Source organism: Vipera ursinii (assembly GCF_947247035.1).
Source record: "Vipera ursinii genome assembly, chromosome: W".
Classification (NCBI taxonomy): domain Eukaryota; kingdom Metazoa; phylum Chordata; class Lepidosauria; order Squamata; family Viperidae; genus Vipera; species Vipera ursinii.
Window position 1 is genome coordinate 23,617,832 of NC_139522.1, and position 12,569 is coordinate 23,630,400.

Consider the following 12,569-nt stretch of genomic DNA (forward strand, 5'->3'; position numbering starts at 1 on the left):
AATGATGAGGGGGCGTTGCAACCATGTGCATATACATCCAGAAAACTCACGGAAACAGAACAACGTTGGCCCATATGGGAAAAGGAGGCTTATTCTATAAGATGGGCATTAATTACATGGCGCCAATTCCTAGAAGGAAATAAAATCCCCTTCCAGGTCTGGACAGACCACAAAAACTTGGAAGCATTAAAAACACCCAGGAAACTCACTCCTAAACAAGCCCGCTGGTCCCAACATTTTCACCAATTCAATTTCACTCTCAAACACTTGCCCGGGGGGGGGGGGGGAATTTCCTGGCAGATGCATTATCTCACATGCCCCAATATAACAGCACACGGACCAATGACTCTAAACCACTTGTGCCTGAACAACAACTGGCAGCACCAGTCACCACCACGGCTCAAATAAAAATGAAGCCGAAGGTGGATAGCCAAACTGAAATAGAATTCCGGAGGTATTTGGAAAGTGATGAATGGTTCCAGAAAAATAGACATGTGTGCACAATTAAAGATGGACTACCCTGGGTGGGTGAGAAGTTATACATACCTGCCAACCAAAGGATCAATTTCATGCAACTGTGCCATGATACAAAATCAGCAGGGCATTTTGGTTTTGTAAAAACCTTACACTTAACTAAAAGGCAATTTTGGTGGCCATCGATGAAAAAGGACATAGAAAGCTATGTGGGCAGCTGTCAAATTTGCGCAATGGCCAAGAGGTTACAAGGGAAATCGCCAGGACTGTTACAACCGGTGGCGAACCCCTCAGCCCCATGGAAAGAAATAGCCATGGATTTTATCGTGGAACTACCAGAAAGCAACGGAAACACCGTAGTCTGGACTGTCACAGATCTGTTCTCTAAGCAAGTACATTTCATACCTTGCCAAAAAATCTCGACTGCAAAAGCATTAGCAAAACTTTTCGTACAGCTTATTTACAGATTGCACGGGGCACCACAACGCATCATTTCTGATAGAGGGGTGCAATTTACGTCAGCATTTTGGAAAGAATTTTTATCCCTTTTAGGAACCACCCAAGGACTGACATCTAGTCATCACCCTCAGTCGAACGGTCAATGTGAAAAGGCTAACTCAGTGCTTGAGCAATATTTAAGATGCTTTATTAATTTCCAGCAAACAAACTGGACAGACCTACTACCTTTCAAAGAAGTGGCATATAATAATGCAGTCCACTCCAGCACAGGGTACACTCCTTTTCAAGTAGCTACCGGTCAAAGTTTCAACCCCATGCCAGAACTAACCCCAACCGAGCTGGTAATTCCCGAACTGAAGGAGTGGATTGCTCAATTGCAAAACATCTGGCCAATCGTTAGGAAAGCTTTAGATGAAGCTAGACAGGCATACAAGACACAGGCTGACAAAAAAAGAGTAGATCCCATACCATTCAGGGTGGGATAGATGGTATATTTATCCACAAAATACCTTAAATCACTACAAACCTGTAAAAAACTCGGACCAAAATATATTGGTCCTTTTCCAATTAAAAGAATCATAAACCCAGTAACAGTTGAATTAAAAGGTAAAGGTAAAGGTTCCCCCGCACATGCGTGCTAGTCGTTTCCGACTCTAGGGGCCGGTGCTCATCTCCGTTTCATAGCCGAAGAGCCAGCGCTTGTCCGAGGACGTCTCCGTGGTCATGTGGCCGGCATGACTAGACGCCAAAGGCGCACGGAACGCTGTTACCTTCCCACCGTAGTGGTCCCTATTTGTCTACTTGCATTTTTACGTGCTTTCGAACTGCTAGGTGGGCAGAAGCTGGGACGAGTAACAGGCGCTCAACAGTTGAATTAGGACTACCCAAAAATCTTAGACAAATACACCCAATTTTTCACTGCAGTCTACTAAAGAGAGAACAACAGTCACCCCTGCGAACAAAAACCCCACCACCACCACCTCCCATCATGGTGGAAGGAGAACATTTTGAGATGAAGGAAATCCTAGATTCCAGGAAACACCATGGAACAATTCAGTATCTAGTGCAGGGGTGTCAAACTCAATTTCATTGATGGCCGCATCAGCATTGCGGTTGCCCTCGGGTGGCCGGGTGGGTGTGGCCAGGGTGGGCGTGGCCTACTGAGTGGGCACAGCTGGAATGCGTATGGCCTACTGGGTGGGCATGGCCAGCTCTACATCATTGGCATCAAGGGTGCCTATGGGGGCCTGGGCAGGAGTGGGACAGATCTGGGGGTCTCTGGCAGAAGGAGGGTCTCTGGGCCAGGGCCGAGGCAGCGGGGGCCGTTCCCTCACTGTTTCCAGGATGGCTTCGGGGGCCACATGAAACCACTTCGCGGGCCGGATCTGGCCCCCAGGCCTTGTGTTTGACATGTCTGATCTAGTGGCTTGGAAACACCTCTCTTCAGAAAATGAGTCGGTCAATAAGCACCACATTAAAGCACCAAGGTTGCTTAAGAGGTTTCATACAGAATATCCGAACAAACCGAGCTAACATTTATATTTTATTTCCTCTACAGATGGACCTGTCTTTTTTCTAAGGGGAGCAGATTGTCAGAATCCATTTATATCCCATTCATAAAACTCTATCTGTATGTTTTTAAAATCTTATCCCTCCCCCTGGATTCTGCCATTTCTCCAAGGAGGAGAGGAGAAGAGAAGATTCAGCCTGCTGGGAGGCTGTTTTCAAAGACCAGGGGAAGAACCTTTGAACTGAGAACAACAAAGGAAGGGGGGGGGGGAAGAGATCTGGTTTGTATCTGATTAGAATCTCTAAAGGAAGGGAGCAATGGTGAAGACATGAGAGTTCCCTCTTTCCCATGGAAGGATTTGACACCTGAATTTAAATTGATCCAGGACAAACCAGATGGCTTGGAGAGAGGGGGTTCGACCCGGGGTCTCTTTAAAAAAGCACCAAACTGTAACACAGTTCAGATCCTGTCTAGTATTCCCATTACCAATCATGTTTCAGTAAAAACTCCTTTTGGACAATTTCTGTTTCAAGAGTTTGTTCTTTCCTGGGATGTGGATTGGGGTGGGTCCTGACACCTTACTAGGTGGTACTCGAATATTGTCATATCCTAAAAGTGGTACAATCGGTGAAAAGGTTGAAAAGCCCTGATCTAGAATTACACTACTGTACTATTTCAATGAAATCTAAGCAGGGCTCAACTCAAAGACAAATACTTGCCACCCCAATCTTCCTCTAGTAACAATCCATAACTTTTCCAAGAACATTCCAAACTCCTATTTGTCCATATACTTACTGTATCCATGTATTTCTTTTTTACTTTCTTCAACATTGCCAAACTAACCATTTTCAGTTTCTAATCTCTTGTATCGCACTTCCAAAGTATGTGAGTTTGTTTGCTGATCATCAACCTGAAAGGATCAGTCTTTTATTTTTCTAGAATTGGTTGGTTCTTCTTATAAACGTCTTATAAACTATGCCATAGTTAACTGTCTCCACCTTAACTTGAGAACGTCTGTCTTCTTTTTCTCACTTTTCTCAATTTCCAGCTTTCACAGCTGCTCGCAGTCGGTGTTGGCAGGGGGGCAGAGGTCGACCTCGAGGCCTCTCGCTTGTGGAGTTCCTCAGGGGTCGGTCCTCTCGCCTCTCCTGTTCAACATCTACATGAAACCGCTGGGTGAGATCATTCGTGGTTTTGGAGTTGGGTATCATGATACCCAGCTTTTTATTTCGACCCCAAACCACCCCAGTGATGACCTCGACGTGATGTCCCGTTGCCTGGAAGCGGTTCGGGTCTGGATGGGGAGGAACAGGCTTCAACTCAACCCTGACAAGACTGGGATATTCAGAACATTCCATCTCTTTCTATGGGGGGTGAGTTATTACCCCCCGTAGATAGGGCTCGCAACTTGGGAGTCCTCCTAGATTCACAGCTTTCTTTGGAAGACCATATAATAACTGTGACTAGGGGGGCCTTCGCCCAGGTTCGCCTGGTGCGCCAGTTGCGGCCTTATCTAGACCAGGATGCCCTGCGTACGGTCACTCATGCGCTCGTGACCTCTCGTTTAGACTACTGCAATGCTCTCTACATGGGGCTGCCCTTGAGGACCACTCGGAGGCTCCAACTGGTACAGAATGCAGCAGCGAGAGTTGTTGGGAGTCTCCCGATACTCCCATGTTACACCTCTGCTCCGTGACCTGCATTGGCTCCCAGTTGTCTTCCGGGTGAGATTCAAGGTGCTGGTAATGGTTTTTAAAGCCCTACATGGCATGGGTCCGGAGTACCATAGGGATCACCTGCTGCCGTCAACGTCCCTCCGCCCTGTGCGCTCCCACAGAGAGGGCCTCCTCAGGGTGCCACCGGTCAGAGAATGTCGTCTGGTGGCCCCCAGGGGGAGGTCCTTCTCTGTGGGTGCCCCGGATTTATGGAATCGTTTGCCGGTTGAGCTCCGGATGGCGCCTGACCTTCGCTCCTTCCGACGCGATCTGAAGACTTACTTGTTCGAACAAGCCGGCCTGGCCTGATGGGTGATGGGTTTGGGTTTTATTGTCGTTTTAATGTATTTTAATCTATTGTTGTAAGCTTGGGCATCTTGTTTAATCCTTTAATTTTTGTATTCTTGTATTTTTATATGTTTGCCCTCTTCACCGCCCTGAGTCCTTCGGGAGAAGGGCGGTATACAAATAAAATTATTATTATTATTATTATTATTATTATTATTATTATTATTATTATTATTATTATTATTATTATTATTATTATTATTTTTATTATATCACTGCTGAAAACAATATTTTCTTTCAATTGTAATGTCCTTATTTTTCATGATTTTGTCTAAATTTGTCATTGCCTTCCTCCATTTTATTAATCATTTTATTTCTGTAGCCCACTGCCCACCTCTGTTCATGAGACCCTGAAAGCACAGTATGTCTATTGCTTAATGCCAGTAACTGTGAGAGGGACCTTGTAGTCCTAGTGTCAACGCTGCTAACATCGTATGGTCTTGCTTTTGACAACATATGGAGATGCAGCCTTTTTCTTTCCTATGCTTTACTTTTAGAATTAGATGATATTGGGGGAGGAAGAGGAATGTGATGGGAGTTAGTTAGACATAACAATATTGTAATAGTGTGTGAAACCAGGGGCTTTTGAAATAAGAGATGAGAAGAAATGGCGGGTAGGAGAACAGGAGGGAAAACCTGAATTTCAAACTAATTGGAGAATGTGATTTATGACTATTAATTAGAGGAGGGAATTGTGTTTGATACTATGTGCTAAGGGGAGGAGAATTCAGATGTTGGCTTTGACCATGTACGTGCCAATGCTATGCAATTCGAATAAAGATACTTTAAGGTAAACAATGCCTCGAAGTTCTTTGAAGTGTTTCATCTGTCAGAACCATGACATTAAGCAAAAATTTACGAACTTTCAAAACTTTCTAGGGGTCCTGAGCCCCAGTCACTGTCCCTAGACTTGAGGGATATGCTGACGAAGATTCGGAGAAGATTTCATCATGAAGAGAGACAAATTGCTTGAAGCCAGCACCTCGGCAGCAGCTCCTACCCGGGGGGAGGGGGGGCAGCGACAACCAGCGTGCCGGTGAAGTAGGAGCTTTTTCAAGCCTCGCGGCTGGGGAGAACCACCAAGTCTGCCACTGAGGACTCGGTGAGTGGAAATACCTGTCTACAGCTCATAGTCAGTCAGTGGAAATATTTGAAGAGCCACAGGTGAAACTCAAAAAATTAGAATATTGTGCAAAAGTTCATTTATTTCAGTAATGCAACTTAAAAGGGGAAACTAATATATGAGATAGACTCATTACATGCAAAGCAAGATAGTTCAAGTCGTCATTTGTCATAATTGTGATGATTATGGCTTACAGCTCATGAAAACCCCAAATCCACAATCTCAGAAAATTAGAATATTACATGCAATCAATAAAACAAGGAGTGTACATAGAACAATATCGGACCTCTGAAAAGTATAAGCATGCATATGTACTCAGTACTTGGTTTCGGCCCCTTTTGAGAGCAATTACTGCCTCAATGCGGCGTGGCATGGAAGCTATCAGCCTGTGGCACTGCTGAGGTGTTATGGAAGACCAGGATGCTTCAATAGCGGCCTTCAGCTCTTCTGCATTGTTCGGTCTCATGTCTCTCATCTTTCTCTTGGCAATGCCCCATAGATTCTCCATGGGGTTCAGGTCAGGCGAGTTTGCTGGCCAATCAAGCACAGTAATCCCACGGTCATTGAACCAGGTTTTGGTGCTTTTGGCAGTGTGGGCAGGTGCCAGGTCCTGCTGGAAAATGAAGTCAGCATCCCCATAAAGCTCGTCTGCAGAAGGAAGCATGAAGTGCTCCAAAATCTCCTGGTAGACGGCTGCGTTGACCCTGGACTTAATGAAGCACAGTGGACCAACACCAGCAGATGACATGGCTCCCCAAATCAACACAGACTGTGGAAACTTCACTGGACTTCAAGCATCTTGCAGTGTGTGCCTCTCCATTCTTCCTCCAGACTCCGGGTCCTTGCTTTCCAAATGAGATGCAAAAGTTGCTCTCATCAGAAAAGAGGACTTTGGACCACTGAGCAACAGACCAGATCTGTTTTTCTTTAGCCCAGGAAAGACGCTTCTGACGTTGTTTGTTGTTCAGGAGCGGCTTGACAAGAGGAATATGACATTTGAAGCCCATGTCCAGGATCCGTTTGTGTGTGGTGGCTCTTGATGCACTGGCTCCAGCCTCAGTCCACTCCTTGTGAAAGTCCCCAACACTTTTGAATGGCCTTTTCCTGACAATCCTCTCCAGGCTGCGGTCATCCCTGCTGCTTGTGCACCTTTTTCTTCCACACTTTTCCCTTCCACATAACTTTCTATTAATGTGCTTTGATACAGCACTTGGGGAACATCCAACTTCTTTTGCAATTACCTTTTGAGGCTTTCCCTCCTTATGGAGGGTGTCAATGATGGTTTTCTGCACAACTGTCAGGTCAGCAGTCTTCCCCATGATTGTGATTCCTACTGAACCAGACTGAGAGACCATTTAAAGGCTCAGGAACCCTTTGCAGGTGTTATGGCTTAATTAGCTGATTAGAGTGGGACACTTTGAGCCTAGAATATTGCACCTTTTCACAATACTCTAATTTTCTGAGATTGTGGATTTGGGGTTTTTATGAGCTATAAGCCATAATCATCACAATTATGACAAATCACGGCTTGAACTATCTTGCTTTGCATGTAATGAGTCTATCTCATATATTAGTTTCGCCTTTTAAGTTGCATTACTGAAATGAATGAACTTTTACACGATATTCTAATTTTTCAAGTTTCACCTGTAGAGATGAGAAGCAGAAATCAAGTCCTGCCGAGAGAAGCCTTCCAGCCAAGTTCTTTGAAGAGTTTCAAAGTGGATAATCATTTAAATATGAGCGAACAGTGTGCGGCAGCAGCCAAAAAAGCCAATGCAATCCTAGGCTGCATTAATAGAAGGATAGAATGAAGATCATGTGAAGTTCTAATATCGCTTTACATAGACTTAGTAAGACCACACTTAGAATAGTGCATCCAGTCCTGGTCACTGCAATATAAAAAAGATGTTGAGACTCTGGTAAGAGTGCAGAGAAGAGCAACAAAATGAGGCTGGAGGCTAAAACAAAGAATGGTTACAGGAATTGGGCATGTCTAACCTAATGAAAAAAAGGGTGACGTGATAGCAGTGTTCCAAAATTTGAGGCGCTCTTACAAAGAAAAGGGTGGGGGGGTTTCAACCTATTTTCCAAAGCACTAAAAGGCAAGACAAGAAACAATGGTTGGAAACTAATGGAGAGAAACAACCTAGAACTTAGGTGAAATTTCCTAACGGTGAGAGCAATTAACCTATGCAATAGCTTGCCTTCAGAGGTTTGGGGTGCTCCATCACTGTAGGCTTTCAGAGTCTGGACAACTATTTGTCTGAAATGGTATAGGATTTCCTGCTCAAGCCGGGGACTACTATAAGACCTCCGAGGTCCCTTCCAACTCTATTATTCTAAGTTCTATGTTCTAAATCACCCCTCCAATTTAAGCCATCTACCATGTTTCCCTGAAAATAAGACCCGATCTTATATTTTTTTTGCTTCCCAAAGAGGCATTACATCTTATTTTGGGGGGATGTCTTATTTTTTTCCAGCAGCTGCCCCACGTGCCCCGCACCCGCTTACCGTGTTGCAGGGCTCCTGGCACCGCTGCAAGGCCTATCGCATTATAGCCACTGCTGCGAGGCAGTTGCTACAAAGCAAGGTGTGTCCCGCCACCATTGCGTCATGAGGCATGTCCTGCTGTCATTGCTGCCACGAGGCACATCCCATGACATGCCTCATGGTAGTGGTGGCAATGGTGGGACGCACCTCACGGCAGCACAATGTGCCTTACAGCAGCAGCAGCAAGACGCACCTTGCAGCGGCAGCAACAGTAGGATGCACCTTGCAGTGGCGGCAACACCACGACATACATCACGGCAGCAATGGCAGGACACACCTCTCTGTGGTGGCAACGGCTGCAGAACATGCCTAGCAGCATGACATGCCTTGCAGCGGCAGTAATAGCAGCATGACACACCTCATGGCGGTGTCTGTTGTGATTCAGGGTCAGCCTGTGGGTTCGGCAGTTGGGTCGGATGACTCAGAGGAGGAGGGGGGTGTTGAAGAGCTTGCTGAGGGGGTTGAAGATCTTGCTGATGAGAGCCCTCAGCCAGGCCCCTCCCACTTGGTCACCACGGAGACCCAGCTGTGTGAGCCTGACAGTGTGGATGAAGATGACCCACAGCTGGCCCTGTTCAAGGACGCCCGACGCAGGAGGCAGTCAATCAGGAGTAAACAGAGGAAGGCAATGGGGCACCTCAGAAGGAGGCAGAGAGAAGCCACGCCCTGAACTGTATAAAAGGGGAATGCGTGGGAGGGCTGGTTTGCTGAAGGCAACCGCTAGAAAAGCTCCTGTTTCTTGGTTCGTTTCTTGTTCCGTTTGTTTTTGTATCAATAAATTTGGCAGGCTTAATTCCAGCCTCTTGCCTTCTTGTAAAAGGGGTTGTCCCTGCCTTTTCTGCAGGGCCGGTAGCAGGCTGGTACAGAACAGTGTCAATGGCAGCAGGACGCACCTCACACTGGCAGCAACGGCAGTGTGATGTGCCCTGTGGCGGCAGCAGCTGCAGGAGCCCAGCAGCAAGGTAAGTGGGTGTGGGGTGCGTGGGGCACCTGCCCCCGTCTCTTAACAAATAGGTAAGAGCTTATTTTTGGGGTAGGGCTTATATAAGACCCACCCCAAAAATCAAGCTAGGGCTTATTTTGGGTTAGGTCTTATATTCGGGGAAACACGGTATTAACTCTACTCCAAAAGTAAGCCCCAGCTGATTTTCGGGGGGGGCAGGCCTAATATAAGCCCTACCCCAAGAGTAACCCCTAGCACGGGGCGGGGCAAGTTGGCCCAGATCTTCCGTGTCACAGCCAGAGTGCCCCCCCCCTGCTGCCGGCCTGCCAGGGCCCGCCAGCCCCGCCCTCTCTTTCCCACCGCCTGCTTGCCTGCGGCTGCAACAAACCAAACCCTCGGCAAGCCATGGCCTCTGCCCACCCTGTTTGCTGGCCCTACCGCTGCTGGGACATTTCTCCGTCACATTCTTGAGATTCTCGTGAGATCTCAAGAAGTTAGAAAGTCTGATTTAACTTTTTTTTTAGTCCCACAAACACGCGGCGAAGGCTGAGAAGAGAACGGAGAAACACAATGCAGCTGAAAGGCAAGTTAGTAGAAAAAACGATTGGGGGAGGCGAGGGCATCTGGGCGGGGGGGGGCGGCAACCTTACCCTGCACAGCTTCAGCAGGTGTCTGGCAGGCAAAGGGAAGCAACTCCATCCCCCCCACCTGCCTCGCTTCCTCATCTTATGGCAGCGGCAGCAGCTGCCAGCCAGGTGGAAGGCGATCCAGCTAGAGCAGCCGGTAGAGGCCAAAAGTGCCCAGCTGGCATGAGAGCTGCACCAGTACCGTACCTGGTCCACCACGCTCTCACCACCGCATTGCTTCTCCACCCCATGCACAGGCCCCACCCCACCCCTGCACGCTCATGGACTACTGGTACCAGTACCGGCAAAAGTAAGCCCTTCCCGAAAATAAAACCTAGTGCTTACTTCAGAGTCCAAAAGAAAGTAAGACTGGCTCTTACTTTCAGGGAAACACAGTACAATACTCCAAAGCATTTTATTTCCTGAAGCCAGATCCAAATGTGAATTGAAATTTATCAAAATAATAATTTTTAGCTACTGTCTGGAAATTAGGATAGAACCAATTTGTCTAGAATGTTTCCCCAAAACAAAAGTTATCATAAAGTGATTAACATTTTAAATAAGGGACTGACTCCTCTGACTCCTTGCCCTAACACCTTTTACTAATTCTGAGTGTTCTGTACCAGCCTGCTACCGGCCCTGCAGAAAAGGCAGGGACAACCCCTCCACAAACGGCAAGAGGCTGGAACCACGCCTGCCAAATTTATAGCTACAAAAACAAACAAGACACGAACCAATAAACCGGAGCTTTAAGAAGCATGAACCATCCGAGCGGTTGCCTTCAGCAAACCAGCGCTCCCAGACATTCCCCTTATATAGAGTTCAGGGCGTGGCTTCTCTCTGCCTCCTTCCGAGAAGCCCCATTGCCTTCCTCTGTTTACTCCTAATTGACTGCCTCCTGCGTCGGGCGTCCTTGAACAGGGCCAGCTGTGGGTCATCTTCATCCACACTGTCAGGCTCACACAGCTGGGTCTCCGTGGTGACCAAGTGGGAGGGGCCTGGCTGAGGGCTATCATCAGCAAGATCTTCAACCCCCTCAGCAAGGTCTTCAACACCCCCCTCCTCCTCTGAGTCGTCCGACCCAACTGCCGAACCCACAGGCTGACCCTGAATCACAACACTATCCCGCACCGCAGGGCCCTTCCCCCGGGTCTGCTGATCCGGATGCGGTCGGGATGGAAATTGTTCATAAAAAGCGGTCACCAACGCAGGGGCATGAACGGCGGTCGCATCTTCCCAGGTGAAGTCCTCTGGTCCGTAACCTTTCCATTCAATCAGGTACTGGAAACGACCTTTCAGCCAACGGGAATCCCTGATGCTGGCGACCTCGTACTCGGGGGTGCTGCCCCCATCACGAGGTCCTGATGGGGGAGGTTCCGCTCGGCGGAGTGGACAGGCCAGTTGCTCGGGGACCAACAGAGACCGATGAAAAACTGGGTGCACGCGCAGGGAACGTGGCAGAGTTAAGCGATACGCGACCGGATTGATGACAGCCTCGACTGGGAACGGTCCTAAATATCGGTGATCTAACTTTCTCACCGGCCGTGTTGACGGTAGGTTCCTGGTGGACAACCAGACCCGATCTCCCACCGATAGTGGAGGCGTATCCCATCTTGACCGATCAGCAAACCTTTTGTAATCGGCTTTGGCCTTCTCTAACTGACGTCGCACCAATCAATGGATTGCCTGTAACTCTGCCATGAAGTCGTTCGCTGCCAGCTCCGGTGAGTCCACGGGAGAAAGGGGAAAAAACTGGGGGTGATATCCCACATTGGCCAAGAACGGTGTCACCTGTGTGGAGGTGTGCTGCGAACTGTTAAATGCAAACTCAGCTATGGTCAGATAGTCCACCCAATTGTTTTGCTGCAGATTGACGTAGCAGCGCAGATATTGTTCCAGGATACCAATGACCTTCTCGTTTCCCCCGTCAGTTTGAGGATGATGCGCGGACGAGAGGCAAATCTTGATATCCAACGCATGCATCAACTCCTGCCAGAAGCGGGCTGTAAACTGGGCCCCCCTATCAGAGACGACTGTATCAGGGAGGCCGTGCAGCCGAAACACCTGCTGAATGAACATACGACTAGTGGCGCGGGCTGACGGTAAGCCGCGACGGGATGAAGTGCGCCATCTTGGTCAGCATGTCCACCACCACATACACTGTCGTAAAACCAGAGGATGGGGGTAAATCCATCAGAAAGTCCATGGACACAGCCCCCCAGGGTCTTTTGGGTGTCGGCAAAGGCTGCAGTAATCCAGGCGGGGCCCCTGTCGCTGACTTGGCCTGCCTGCATGGGATGCAGGAGGTAACATAGGACTGGACGTCGTGTCGGACTCGGGGCCACCAGAAGGTACGGGAGACCAGGTTCAGGGTCTTGAACAGGCCAAAATGCCCCGCCGCCGGGTTATCGTGACACTGGCTGAGGATGAGTCCCCTGAGTGGCCCTCCCGGAACGTAGAGCCGGTCACGATAATAGAAGAGTCCATCCGTGACCGTCCAAGGAGAATCTGGCAACACCTCCTCCTTCCGCTGAACCACCCACACCTCCTGCTGCTGTGCCTCCCGGATCTGAGCCCGTATATCAACCGGCTTCCGCACCGCAGCAAAAGACTCGACGGGGATCACTGTCCTGTGCAGAAGCTTGTCTTCCACTCGGGAATATTCGGGCTTCCTGGACAGAGCATCTGCTCTTTGATTGTGCCCGCTAGGTATGTACCGAACCCGGAAGTCAAACCTTGCAAAGAAAAGAGACCACCGGATCTGGCGTTGGTTCAAATTCCGAGCGGTCTGCAGGCTTTCCAAATTCTTATGGTCCGTCCG

The 12,569-nt window shown here is 48.4% G+C and overlaps 1 protein-coding gene across 2 annotated transcripts in view; it reads right to left on the reverse strand.

Moving 5' to 3' along the window:
* The window catches only part of LOC310648286 (WW domain-containing adapter protein with coiled-coil-like), a 124,081-nt gene that overhangs the window by 89,207 nt on the left and 22,305 nt on the right, over positions 1-12,569 (reverse strand). Inside the window, exon 1 of one of the 2 annotated variants that reach the window (XM_083376038.1) lies at positions 10,952-11,038. The exons of the other annotated variant lie outside the window; for it this stretch is intronic. Coding sequence (XP_083232164.1) covers positions 10,952-11,018 — 67 coding nt within the window. The 5' untranslated portion in view covers positions 11,019-11,038. Of the gene's footprint in view, positions 1-10,951; positions 11,039-12,569 lie in introns of those variants that run through there. 2 annotated transcript variants of the gene reach the window in all.